Here is a 12388-nt window from a genome sequence, read left to right on the forward strand (position 1 = left end):
TTTCTCCTAGATGGAGGAATCACCTGTGATGGTGAATGGTCTTGTACATTCATCAGTGGTGAACAAAAGGGGCATTCCAGAAGAAGGGATTATTCCAGGCACACAACTGAACATAAGAAAGAGGGCAGTTTACATGTGGCCAGCTAATTATAGGTATAAATACAATAACCAGCTTCTCTGGATTTCTGTGTTTTATGCCAGTAATTAGTTTCTTACTGCAAATCTGCTTTTAGATAGCAAGCATTTATTTACTCTTATATTCATGGATATTTATTCTTTTTGTTTATCTTACATGTTCATTGTGAATTATAGTCCTATATTGATAAATTAAATTTCTGTATATTTTTCTTTAACGTTAAATGTAACCCTAAAACCTTAATATTAATGTCCATAGCTCTATTTATTTTTCATTACCATAATATTAAAGTTAACAAAGCATATGTATGAGTATAATTTATGTACAATTCATTTATTTTTTTTTTCAGTAGTCAAAATCCATCCTCACTTTATTTAATATATTGGCAGCATTTTGAAACATTCGACCATACTCCCTCCCTTGAAAATCTTTAACCATTCCAATTTCTTTGTGTTCTTATAATATTCCTGGCTATACTTGAGAATCTGATGGATTTATTCATCTTTTAGTGTTTTAAATAAGAATTGTCCATATTACCCATTTCATGATTGGATTGTTTGTTTCTTTGGTGTTGAGTTGAATAAGTTCTTTATAGATCTTGGAAACTAGCCCTTTATTTTTCATTTGTTTTTTATTGGTGTTCAATTTACCAACATACAGAATAACCCCCAGTGCCCATCACCCATTCACTCCCACCACCTGCCTCCTCCCCTTCTACCACCCCTAGTTCGTTTCCCAGAGTTAGCAGTCTTTACGTTCTGTCTCCCTTTCTGATATTTCCCACACATTTCTTCTCCCTTCCCTTATATTCCCTGACACTATTATTTATATTCCCCAAATGAATGAGAACATATAATGTTTGTCCTTCTCCGATTGACTTACTTCACTCAGCATAATACCCTCCAGTTCCATCCACGTTGAAGCAAATGGTGGGTATTTGTCATTTCTAATAGCTGAGTAATATTCCATTGTATACATAAACCACATCTTCTTTATTCATTCATCTTTCGGTGGACACCGAGGCTCCTTCCACAGTTTGGCTATGGTGGACATTGCTGCTAGAAACATCGGGGTGCGGGCGTCCCGGGGTTTCATTGCATCTGTATCTTTGGGGTAAATCCCCAACAGTGCAATTGCTGGGTTGTAGGGCAGGTCTATTTTTAACTCTTTGAGGAACCTCCACACAGTTTTCCAGATTGGCTGCACCAGTTCACATTCCCACCAACAGTGTAAGAGGGTTCCCTTTTCTCCACATCCTCTCCAACATTTGTGGTTTCCTGCCTTGTTAATTTTCCCCATTCTCACTGGTGTGAGGTGGTATCTCATTGTGGTTTTGATTTGTATTTCCCTGATGGCAAGTGATGCAGAGCATTTTCTCACGTGCATGTTGGCCATGTCTATGTCTTCCTCTGTGAGATTTCTCTTCATGTCTTTTGCCCATTTCATGATTGGATTGTTTGTTTCTTTGGTGTTGAGTTTAAGAAGTTCTTTATAGATTTTGGAAACTAGCCCTTTATCTGATACGTCATTTGCAAATATCTTCTCCCATTCTGTAGGTTGTCTTTTAGTCTTGTTGACTGTATCCTTTGCTGTGCAAAAGCTTCTTATCTTGATGAAGTCCCAATAGTTCATTTTTGCTTTTGTTTCTTTTGCCTTCGTGGATGTATCTTGCAAGAAGTTACGGTGGCCAAGTTCAAAAAGGGTGTTGCCTGTGTTCTCCTCTAGGATTTTGATGGAATCTTGTCTCACATTTAGATCTTTCATCTATTTTGAGTTTATCTTTGTGTATGGTGAAAGAGAGTGGTCTAGTTTCATTCTGCATGTGGATGTCCAATTTTCCCAGCACCATTTATTGAAGAGACTGTTTTTCTTCCAATGGATAGTCTTTCCTCCTTTATCGAATATTAGTTGACCATAAAGTTCAGGGTCCACTTCTGGGTTCTCTGTTCTGTTCCATTGATCTATGTGTCTGTTTTTGTGCCAGTACCACACTGTCTTGATGACCACAGCTTTGTAGTACAACCTGAAATCTGGCATTGTGATGCCCCCAGATATGGTTTTCTGTTTTAAAATTCCCCTGGCTATTCGGGGTATTTTCTGATTCCACACAAATCTTAAAATAATTTGTTCTAACTCTCTGAAGAAAGTCCATGGTATTTTGATAGGGATTGCATTAAACGTGTATATTGCCCTGGGTAACATTGATATTTTCACAATATTAATTCTGCCAATCCATGAGCATGGAATATTTTTCCATCCCTTTGTGTCTTCCTCAATTTCTTTCAGAAGTGTTCTATAGTTTTGAGGGTATAGATCCTTTACCTCTTTGGTTAGGTTTATTCCTAGGTATCTTATGCTTTTGGGTGCAATTGTAAATGGGATTGACTCCTTAATTTCACTTTCTTCAGTCTCATTGTTAGTGTATAGAAATGGCACTGATTTCTGGGCATTGATTTTGTATCCTGCCACACTACCAAATTGCTGTATGAGTTCTAGCAATCTTAGGGTGGAGACTTTTGGGTTTTCTATGTAGAGTATCATGTCATCGGCGAAGAGGGAGAGTTTGACTTCTTTGCCAATTTGAATGCCTTTAATGTCTTTTTGTTGTCTGATTGCTGAGGCTAGGACTTCCAGTACTATGTTGAACAGCAGTGGTGAGAGTGGACATCCCTGTCTTGTCCCTGATCCTAGGGGAAAGGCTCCTAGTGCTTCCCCATTGAGAATGACATTTGCTGTGGGCTTTTCGTAGATGGCTTTTAAGATGTCGAGGAAAGTTCCCTCTATCCCTACACTCTGAAGAGTTTTGATCAGAAATGGATGCTGTATTTTGTCAAATGCTTTCTCTGCATCTAATGAGAGGATCATATGGTTCTTGGTTTTTCTCTTGCTGATATGATGAATCACATTGATTGTTTTACAGGTGTTGAACCAGCCTTGTGTCCCAGGGATAAATCCTACTTGGTCATGGTGAATAATTTTCTTAATGTACTGTTGGATCCTATTGGCCAGTATCTTGTTGAGAATTTTTGCATCCATGTTCATCAGGGATATTGGTCTGTAATTCTCCTTTTTGGTGGGGTCTTTGTCTGGTTTTGGAATTAAGGTGATGCTGGCCTCATAGAACGAATTTGGAAGTACTCCATCTCTTTCTATCTTTCCAAACAGCTTTAGGAGAATGGGTATGGTTTCTTCTTTAAACTATTGATAGAATTCCCCTGGGAAGCCATCTGGCCCTGGACTCTTGTGTCTTGGGAGGTTTTTGATGACTGCTTCAATTTCCTCCCTGGTTATTGGCCTGTTCAGGTTTCCTATTTCTTCCTGTTCCAGTTTTGGTAGTTTGTGGCTTTCCAGGAATGCGTCCATTTCTTCTAGATTGCCTAATTTATTGGCGTATAGCTGTTCATAATATGTTTTTAAAATCGTTTGTATTTCCTTGGTGTTGGTAGTGATCTCTCCTTTCTCATTCATGATTTTATTAATTTGAGTCTCCTCTCTCTTCTTTTTAATAAGGCTGGCTAATGGTTCATCTGTCTTATTAATTCTTTCAAAGAACCAACTCCTGGTTCTGTTGATCTATTCCACAGTTCTTCTGGTCTCAATTTCATTGAGTTCTGCTCGAATTTTAATTAATTCTCTTCTTCTGCTGGGCGTGGGGTCAATCTGCTGTTTTTTCTCTAGCTCCTTTTTTTTTTTTAATTTTTTTTAATTTTTATTTATTTATGATAGTCTCACAGAGAGAGAGAGAGAGGCAGAGACACAGGCAGAGGGAGAAGCAGGCTCCATGCAGGGAGCCCGATGTGGGATTCGATCCCGGGTCTCCAGGATCGCGCCCTGGGCCAAAGGCAGGCGCCAAACCGCTGCGCCACCCAGGGATCCCTTCTCTAGCTCCTTTATGTGTAAGGTTAGCTTTTGTATTTGAGTTCTTTCCAGTTTTTGAATGGATGCTTGTATTGCGATGTATTTCCCCCTTAGGACTGCTTTTGCTGCATCCCGAAGATTTTGAACAGTTGTATCTTCATTCTCATTAGTTTCCATGAATCTTTTTAATTCTTCCTTAATTTCCTGGTTGACCCTTTCATCTTTTAGCAGGATGGTCCTTAACCTCCACGTGTTTGAGGTCCTTCCAAACTTCTTGTTGTGATTTAGTTCTAATTTCAAGGCATTATGGTCTGAGAATATGCAGGGGACGATTCCAATCTTTTGGTATCGGTTCAGACCCGATTTGTGACCCAGTATGTGGTCTATTCTGGAGAAAGTTCCATGTGCATTTGAGAAGAATGTGTATTCAGTTGAGTTTGGATGTAAAGTTCTGTAGATATCTGTGAAATCCATCTGGTCCAGTGTATCATTTAAAGCTCTCGTTTCTTTGGAGATGTTGTGCTTAGAAGACCTATCGAGTATAGAAAGAGCTAGATTGAAGTCACCAAGTATAAATGTATTATTATCTAAGTATTTCTTCACTTTGGTTATTAATTGATTTATATATTTGGCAGCTTCCACATTCAGGGCATATAGAGGATTGTTAAGTCCTCTTGTTGGATAGATCCTTTAAGTATGATATAGTGTCCCTCTTCATCTCTCACTACAGTCTTCGGGGTAAATTTTAGTTTATTCGATATATGGATGGCTACCCCTGCTTTCTTTTGAGGACCATTTGAATGGTAAATGGTTCTCCAACCTTTTATTTCAGGCTGTAGGTGTCCTTCTGTCTAAAATGAGTCTCTTGTAGACAGCAGATAGATGGGTCCTGCTTTTTTATCCAGTGAAACCCTGTGCCTTTTGATGGGGTCATTAAGCCCGTTCACATTCAGAGTTACTATTGAGAGATATGAGTTTAGTGTCATCATGATATCTATTCAGTCCTTGTTTTTGTGGATTGTTCCACTGAACTTCTTCTTAAAGGGGAATTTAAGAATCCCCCTTATAATTTCTTGCAGAGCTGGTTTGGAAGTCACATATTCTTTCAGTTCCTGCCTGTGTTGGAAGCTCTTTATCTCTCCTTCCATTTTGAATGAGAGCCTTGCTGGATAAAGTATTCTTGGTTGCATGTTCTTCTCATTTAGGACCTTGAATATATCCTTCCAGCCCTTTCTGGCCTGCTAGGTCTCTGTGGAGAGGTCTGCTGTTACCCTAATACTCCTCCCCATAAAAGTCAGGGATTTCTTGTCTCTTGCTGCTTTAAGGATCTTCTCTTTATCTTTGGAATTTGCAAGCTTCACTATTAAATGTCGAGGTGTTGAACGGTTTTTATTGATTTCCTGGATCTGAATGCCTGTTTCCCTTCCCAGATTAGGAAAGTTTTTAGCTAGAATTTGTTCAAATACATATTCTGGCCCTCTGTCCCTTTCGGTGCCCTCGGGAACACCAATTGAACGTAGGTTTTTCTTCCTCAGGCTGTCGTTTATTTCCCTTAATCTATCTTCATGGTCTTTTAATTGTTTGTCTCTTTTTTCCTCAGTTTCCCTCTTTGCCATCAACTTGTCTTCTATGTCACTCACTCGTTCTTCCACCTCGTTAACCCTCGTCGTTAGAACTTCTAGTTTGGATTGCATCTCATTCAATTGATTTTTAATTTCTGCCTGATTAGCTCTAAATTCTGCAGTCATGAAGTCTCTTGAGTCCTTTATGCTTTTTTCTAGAGCCACCAGTAGCTGTATAATAGTGCTTCTGCATTGGCTTTCTGACATTGAATTCTAATCCAGATTTTGTAACTCTGTGGGAGAGAGGACAGTTTCTGATTCTTTCTTTTGAGGTGAGGTTTTCCTTCTAGTCATTTTGCTCAGTGCAGAGTGGCCAAAAGCGAGTTGTATTGGGAAAAGGAGAAAAAGAGAGGAGAGAAAGAAGGAAAGAAAAGAGAAAGAGAAAAAAGAAAAAAGAGAAAGAAAAAAAAGAAAGAAAGGGGAAAAAAGGGGTGGGAGAAGGAAACAAATCATTAAGCAAAACAAAACAACAACAACAACAACAAAACCACGAGGGAGTATCTTCTGATTCTGTATACTTTAAGTCCCTTGACTTCCCTTGGAACTTGTCTGTCTAGCTGGTCTTCTGGGGGAGGGGCCTGTTGTGCTGATTTTCAGGTGTTAGCACTTGGGGGAGCTGCTCTGCCCCCTGCCTGGTGCAGGGCTCAGTGGGGGTTGTTTACCCCGTGAGGCCCATGGAGGAACAACCCCAGTGGCTGCTGCAGCTCTGGAAACCTGGATTCAGCTTCCACAGTAACTACTGAGCTCTCCATCTGCAGGGCCTGGAGGCTCCGGGGTGGGGCCGCTGATCTGCTCAGCTCGGGGCAGGAGCGTCCTCGCTGTCCTGGGCCCTCCCGGCCTCTGCCTGTCCCGGGGGGTAGGCCGGATCCTGGGCTGTGTCCGGCGCCCTGTGCTCCGGGGCCTGCGCTGTTGGATTCGCGCTCCCGGCAGCACAGCTCCCTCCGAGGAGCCGCCCCCGGATCCCGTCCGAGCTGCTCCGGGTCCCGCTGTGCGCCCTGCAGCCCTTAGGGAGCTCGGCGCACTCTCCTGGGCGCGCAGTTGCTCTGTTACTGTCCCAGGGAGCCCGAGAGCATCCCCGCCCTCCTGGGTCCTGCTCCAACTCCCTGCGAGCCCCTTTCCGCCGGGAAGGTTGGTGCAGCTCCTGCGTCTCCAGGACGGGGCTCTCCTGTCCTGGGGACACTCGCCCCGGTGTCAGCCTGTCTCCTCGCGGGGCCCCTCCCCCTTGGAGGCCTTTTGTTTCTTTATTTCTTTTACCCCGTCTTCCTACCTTGATAGCGCGAACTCTTCTCACTGTAGCATTCCAGCTGGTCTCTCTTTAATTCTCAGGCCGAATTCATAGATTTTTCAGGAAAATTTGAAGGTTTTCTAGGTAGTTTGGTGGAGACAGGTGATTTGGAGACCCTACTCTTCCGCCATCTTGCCCCCGGAAACTCTATGTACAATTCATTTAGATGGAATTCTACATTGAACCCATAAAAAATCCAATTAATTATTATTACCAATAATTTTTACTAATTCACACAGTTTTGCATATATCAAAATAATATCTTAAAATTATTTTCTATATTCTATCTGGTTGTAGTCTTCTTTATTGTTGAGTATTGCTTAGGGTTCCTACATGGAGGCAGCAGACATAAAGATTAGAGATTGCATGGCCTCAGGCATGGTACTTAGCCTCAACTTTCTCAGTTGTGAAATGGGGATGGACTACATACTTTACAAGATTATCATGAAGTTTAAATAAGATATTTTCTGTAAAGTCTTTACCCTGTATCTGCATGGAGTAGATGTCCAAGTAGAGGTCACTAGGATTTCATTCCAAATCCTATATACTTCAGAGCACATAAGCCTAGAGCCTAGAATAGGATAAACTAGATGCTAACTTGAGAATGTCCAACCAATTAGATTTAAGGGAGGAAGTTTGTCAAATAAGTATATGAATCCCTAATGTTATTAGTTTTGGATTATTCTGTTCTACTCAACACTAGGAAGTTGAGTTTGTTAGCATTTTGATCAAAAGAACCATTAAAAACACATAGTATAAGAAAGTAGAAAATTCTAATTGTATAACATTGCATTTATTTAAACAGGAGTATAGGCATTTTTTTTGAAACAGCCATACTTTTTTATCTTACAGATAAATCCAAAGCAGATGGCAAAGTTGCTGTGGTAGCCAGGAAAAGGGTAAGATCATGTTTCATTATATAAAATATGTAGACTTCAAATTCCATTTGATTAAAGCTATTTTTAAAATAAAATTGAATTAATATTTAAAAGCAAAATGATATATAATGAGTTTTTTCTTCTAAATGTTGGTTGAGTATATGTTTCCTTTTTTAGGTTGACACTAGAAATTTAATATTTATGATTATGTCAGTGTTACAGAATTATCAGAACAATAAAAAATTTAAAGTTCACAGGTTAGCAATTGCTTTTACTTAAATTGTATTTCACATATGTACTCTCATATACTAAAATATTTTTTGTGTGCCATGTTATTGGAATGTGCAATCTCATGGAAAATTTAAATAATTAAAATCCACAGCTTAACATGGACTTTACCTTGAAGTTGAGAACAATATCAGCCATTTATATTAATCTAAACATAGAATCTTTTAAATAAGATTGGGAGTCAATAGCATTTTAAAAGAATTTTTAAAATTTAACCATCATTCTGTATATTGTATGCAGGGGGATGTTTAACTCTTATTTATTGTCAAAAATATGATTGGGATAGTATGAACCTTGACATTCTCCTCAAGTGACAGTATTGTTAACAGGATGGTACTGAAAAAGAGAAAAAGTCAATACTTAAATTCTTTTAGATGAATGATATATTGGTGTTGTAAGAAAAAGAATTGTGATTGAAAAGAGAGCCTATCCCTATAGTATTTCCTGTGTTGAATGGTGGGGTTGGTGTAAGGTGGACCCAGGGAAGATTGAATGTAACCTGACAGAATAGAAAAAATGTTGGTCACAAACCTATAGATGAATAGGTAATGAGGTAAGCATCATTTCTGTATTCTGAGTATGTATATATCATGAGTCCTCTTATTTTTTTACTATTTATTTATTTTTATGAGTCCTTTTAAAATCAGATTATGTTTTACCCTTTCACTTTTTGACTTGTAAAAGTAATCTGGACTTTTCACTGGCTAAATAATATTGTTGCGCCTTTGCAGAGAAGAATTCCACATCATAAAAGACAAGGTTGCCTTTTAAAAAAGAAAGGAGGGGATCCCTGGGTGGCTCAGCGGTTTGGCGCCTGCCTTTGGCCCAGGGCGTGATCTTGGAGTCCCGGGATCAAGTCCCACTTCAGGTTCCCTGCATGGAGCCTGCTTCTCCTTCTGTCTGTGTCTCTGCCTCTCTCTCTCTCTCTCTCTCTCTCTCTCTCTCTCTCTCCCCTCTCTCTCGAATAAATAAATAAAATCTTAAAAAAATAAAAATTAAAAATTAAAAATAAAGGAAATAGTACTTGAGTGTATGTCTGACCATCAAGACAAGAATATATAAGACGGTGCAGGATTGTTAACGTGGATGGAACTGTTTATTTTAGTCTCCGCTTAAGGATATTTAGAATCAAAAAAGATATAATAATAACTAACATTTCTATATATTGCTTTATTTTTACCAGTGATTCTCAATGAAAGTGGTACTATTGTCTCTAGGACAGTGCTATTTAAGGTGTGGTCCATGGACCAGAGCTAGTCTGTGGACTATTTATTATTGGTCTGCAATGAGATAAGAGCAAAAACTGACAATAATCATTTAGAAACTTGTGTAGTAGTTCAACAGAGTTATTTTTTTCTGCTGAATGTAATGATAAAATATAGAATATATATTTTGTATTTCTTTTCTCTTTCAATTTTTTCATAGTAACTTATTTTTAATTGTATAGAAATACAGATCTTGGACATACTGGGGGCAAAACTGGTCTTTTAACACATAATTTGAGAGACACTGCCCTGTGTGTCTTGAAGTGTGTTAGGAATTTGTAGAAGTATCTTGGGCTGCAGTAGTTTGTGGGAATACAGGGCATTTTTGGGGGCAAAGTTAAGGAAACTAGCTATTTTGCAGTGCATGGAATGGAACTGTATCACAAAAACTGTCTAGCATTTGGCATGACTTTTGAATGTGCTACTTGACTCAATGAACAAGAAATATACAGTGGACCCCTGAACAACACAGGGTTGGGGCACTGACTGCTGCAGTCAAAAACCCATGTGTAACATTTGGCTCCCCCAAAGCTTAACGACTAATAACCTGTTGTCAATTGGAAGCCATAATAAAGGTATAAACAATTGGTTAACACATATTTTGCATGTTATATGTATTATATACTGGATTCCTACAATAAAGTAAGCTAGAGAAAAGAAAATGTGAAAATCATAACAAAGAGAATATACATGCCCAATAATGTACTGTAAAAAAATCTGTGTGTAAGTGGACCTGTGCAATTCAAACCTGTGTTAAGGATCAATAGTAATTGTGTAGTGATTTAATACAAATACTGAAATATAACATGTCAGAGTTAAAAAGAAACAAGGAATTTAGAAGGCTTATTATAGTGCAGGAAACTGAAATGGAATAAACACACTGTTCTCAAGATTATTGAATCATTTACTTATTTTCTACTCAACATATTTTAACATAATGTAACTACGTATTTAGCTGTAAAGAGTAAAAGTGTAGTTACTGAGATACCATGGAAAACATTTACAAATCTGAAACAGGAAATTTGAGATGCCTTTTACAGTCTTAAAATAAAATATTACTAAATTTACAGATAATGAAATATATTGTTCCCTTTGAATTTCAAAAAATAAACATTTAGAAATATTTCATAGTATTGGTACCCTTTATATATTTTGTAAGCACTTTAGAATAATGCTAAGAAGTCTGTTACAAATATTACATGTTGAAATTATTTTTAGATAATCTTTTGTCTTCCAGTCTTACTCTAATACTGTCTACAAAGTCTACCTTAAAATTCTTTATTACATAAGATGTAATGTAAGATATTATTGCTTTTTTTCTAATTTGTTATCAAGATACTCTTCATCGGGGCACCTGGGTGGCTTAGTTGGGCATTCATCTCTTGATTTCAGCTCAGGTCATGATCTCAAGGTCGTGAGGTTGAGCAGCACATCAGCCTCCATGTTCAATATGGAGTCTGCTTGAGATTTTCCCTTTCCCTCTGCCCCCTCTTCCCACTCACAATCTCTTTCTGTTTCCTCTCTAAATAAAAAAATAAAATCTTAAAATAAAAGACATTCTTCCTCACGTGTCAAAAGTTATGGCCAAGTTATTTTTAAGTACTAGAGACTGAATATGGCCTGGAAATGTGGGATTTCTGTGATATTTTGTTACTAGGTCATCTCATGTCATAGCACACAGAGGATTATTTTCCCCATTGGGAATTACTTTGCCAAAATCATTTGGAAGAATATAATACTTCTCATTTTCTATGCTTGGTTGGACAAGCTAGAATTTATTTTGGAATATTATCTCTATTTCAGTTAAGATTAGTTTATTTTCTTTCATTGTATAAAATGTCTGATCTATTACTACTTAATTTAGAAGTAGTTTTGCATCCTTGCCAATAGCTGTTGTTTCTTGTGTTGTTGACAATGCAAACTGCTGGAGCCACTCTGGAGAAAAGTGTAGAGGTTCCTCAAAATGTTAAAAATAGAACTACCATACCATCTAGCAATTGCACTATTAGGTATTTACCCAAAGGATACAAAAATATAGACTCAGAGGAATATATGCACCCTGTTGTGTATAGCAGCATTATCAACAATAGCCAAACTATGGAGGAGCCCAAATTCCATTGGTGAATGAATAAAGCAGATGTGGTATATGTATATATACAATGGAATATTACTCAGCCATCAAAAAGAATGAAATCTTGCCATTTGCAATGATGTGGATGGATCTAGAGTATATTATGCTAAGTGAAATAAGTCAGAGAAAGAAAAATTCTCACTCATATGTGGAATTTAAGAAAGAAAACAAATGAACTTAGAGGAAGGGGGAAAAGAAAAAAAGGAGAGAAAGAATCAAGCCATTAAAGACTCTTACCAATAAAGACAAACTGAGGGTTGATGGAGGGAGGTGGGTGAGGGATGGGCTAGATGGGTGAAGAGTATTAAGGAGGGCACTTGTTATGGTGAGCAATGGGTGTTGTATGTAAGTGATGAATCACTGAATTCAACTCCTGAAACCAGTATTGCTGGATATTAACTATCTAAAATTTAAAGAAATAAAAAAGTGCAGGTACTTTCCTCTAGAAGAAAAGACAGATGTGTAATTTAATAAGAATAATATAAGAATGAATGAAGTATGGGGTGACTGGGTTGCTCAATAGGTTAAGCATCTGCCTTCAGCTCAGGTCATGATGCCAGGGTGCTGGGATAGAACACCACGTCAGGCTCCTTGTTCAGAAGGGAGACTGTTTATCCCTCTCCCTTTGTCCCTTCCCCCCCACTCATGCTCTCTCTCTCTCTCTTAAATAAATGAATAGAATCTTTTTTTTAAAAAACAAATGAATAAAGTATGTCTACAATAAAGTTATAAGTAAAAAAAGAAAACAGTTTCTGTTCCTATGTTCCCACCATTTTGTTCCCACCACTACTTCTGCCAGTACATTTTTCTATAGATCTTGTACAGAATGATTTTATCCAAACTTATTCATGATAGGAATGACTAGCATTTATCTTACCAATTATGTCTTTAAATGTAGTTGTTCACAAGCATACACATATGGAAA

General features: G+C 38.1%; 1 protein-coding gene across 6 annotated transcripts in view; it reads left to right on the forward strand.

The window, feature by feature from the left end:
• ZCWPW2 (zinc finger CW-type and PWWP domain containing 2) overlaps nucleotides 1-12388 on the forward strand; it is a 146584-nt gene that overhangs the window by 90598 nt on the left and 43598 nt on the right. For all 6 annotated transcript variants that reach the window (XM_072793090.1, XM_072793088.1, XM_072793092.1 and 3 more), the window contains one exon: nucleotides 7754-7800. In XM_072793090.1, the coding sequence (XP_072649191.1) occupies nucleotides 7754-7800 (47 nt within the window). The remainder of the gene's footprint in view (nucleotides 1-7753; nucleotides 7801-12388) is intronic.

This window comes from Canis lupus, chromosome 22 (genome assembly GCF_048164855.1).
Source record: "Canis lupus baileyi chromosome 22, mCanLup2.hap1, whole genome shotgun sequence".
NCBI lineage: Eukaryota > Metazoa > Chordata > Mammalia > Carnivora > Canidae > Canis > Canis lupus.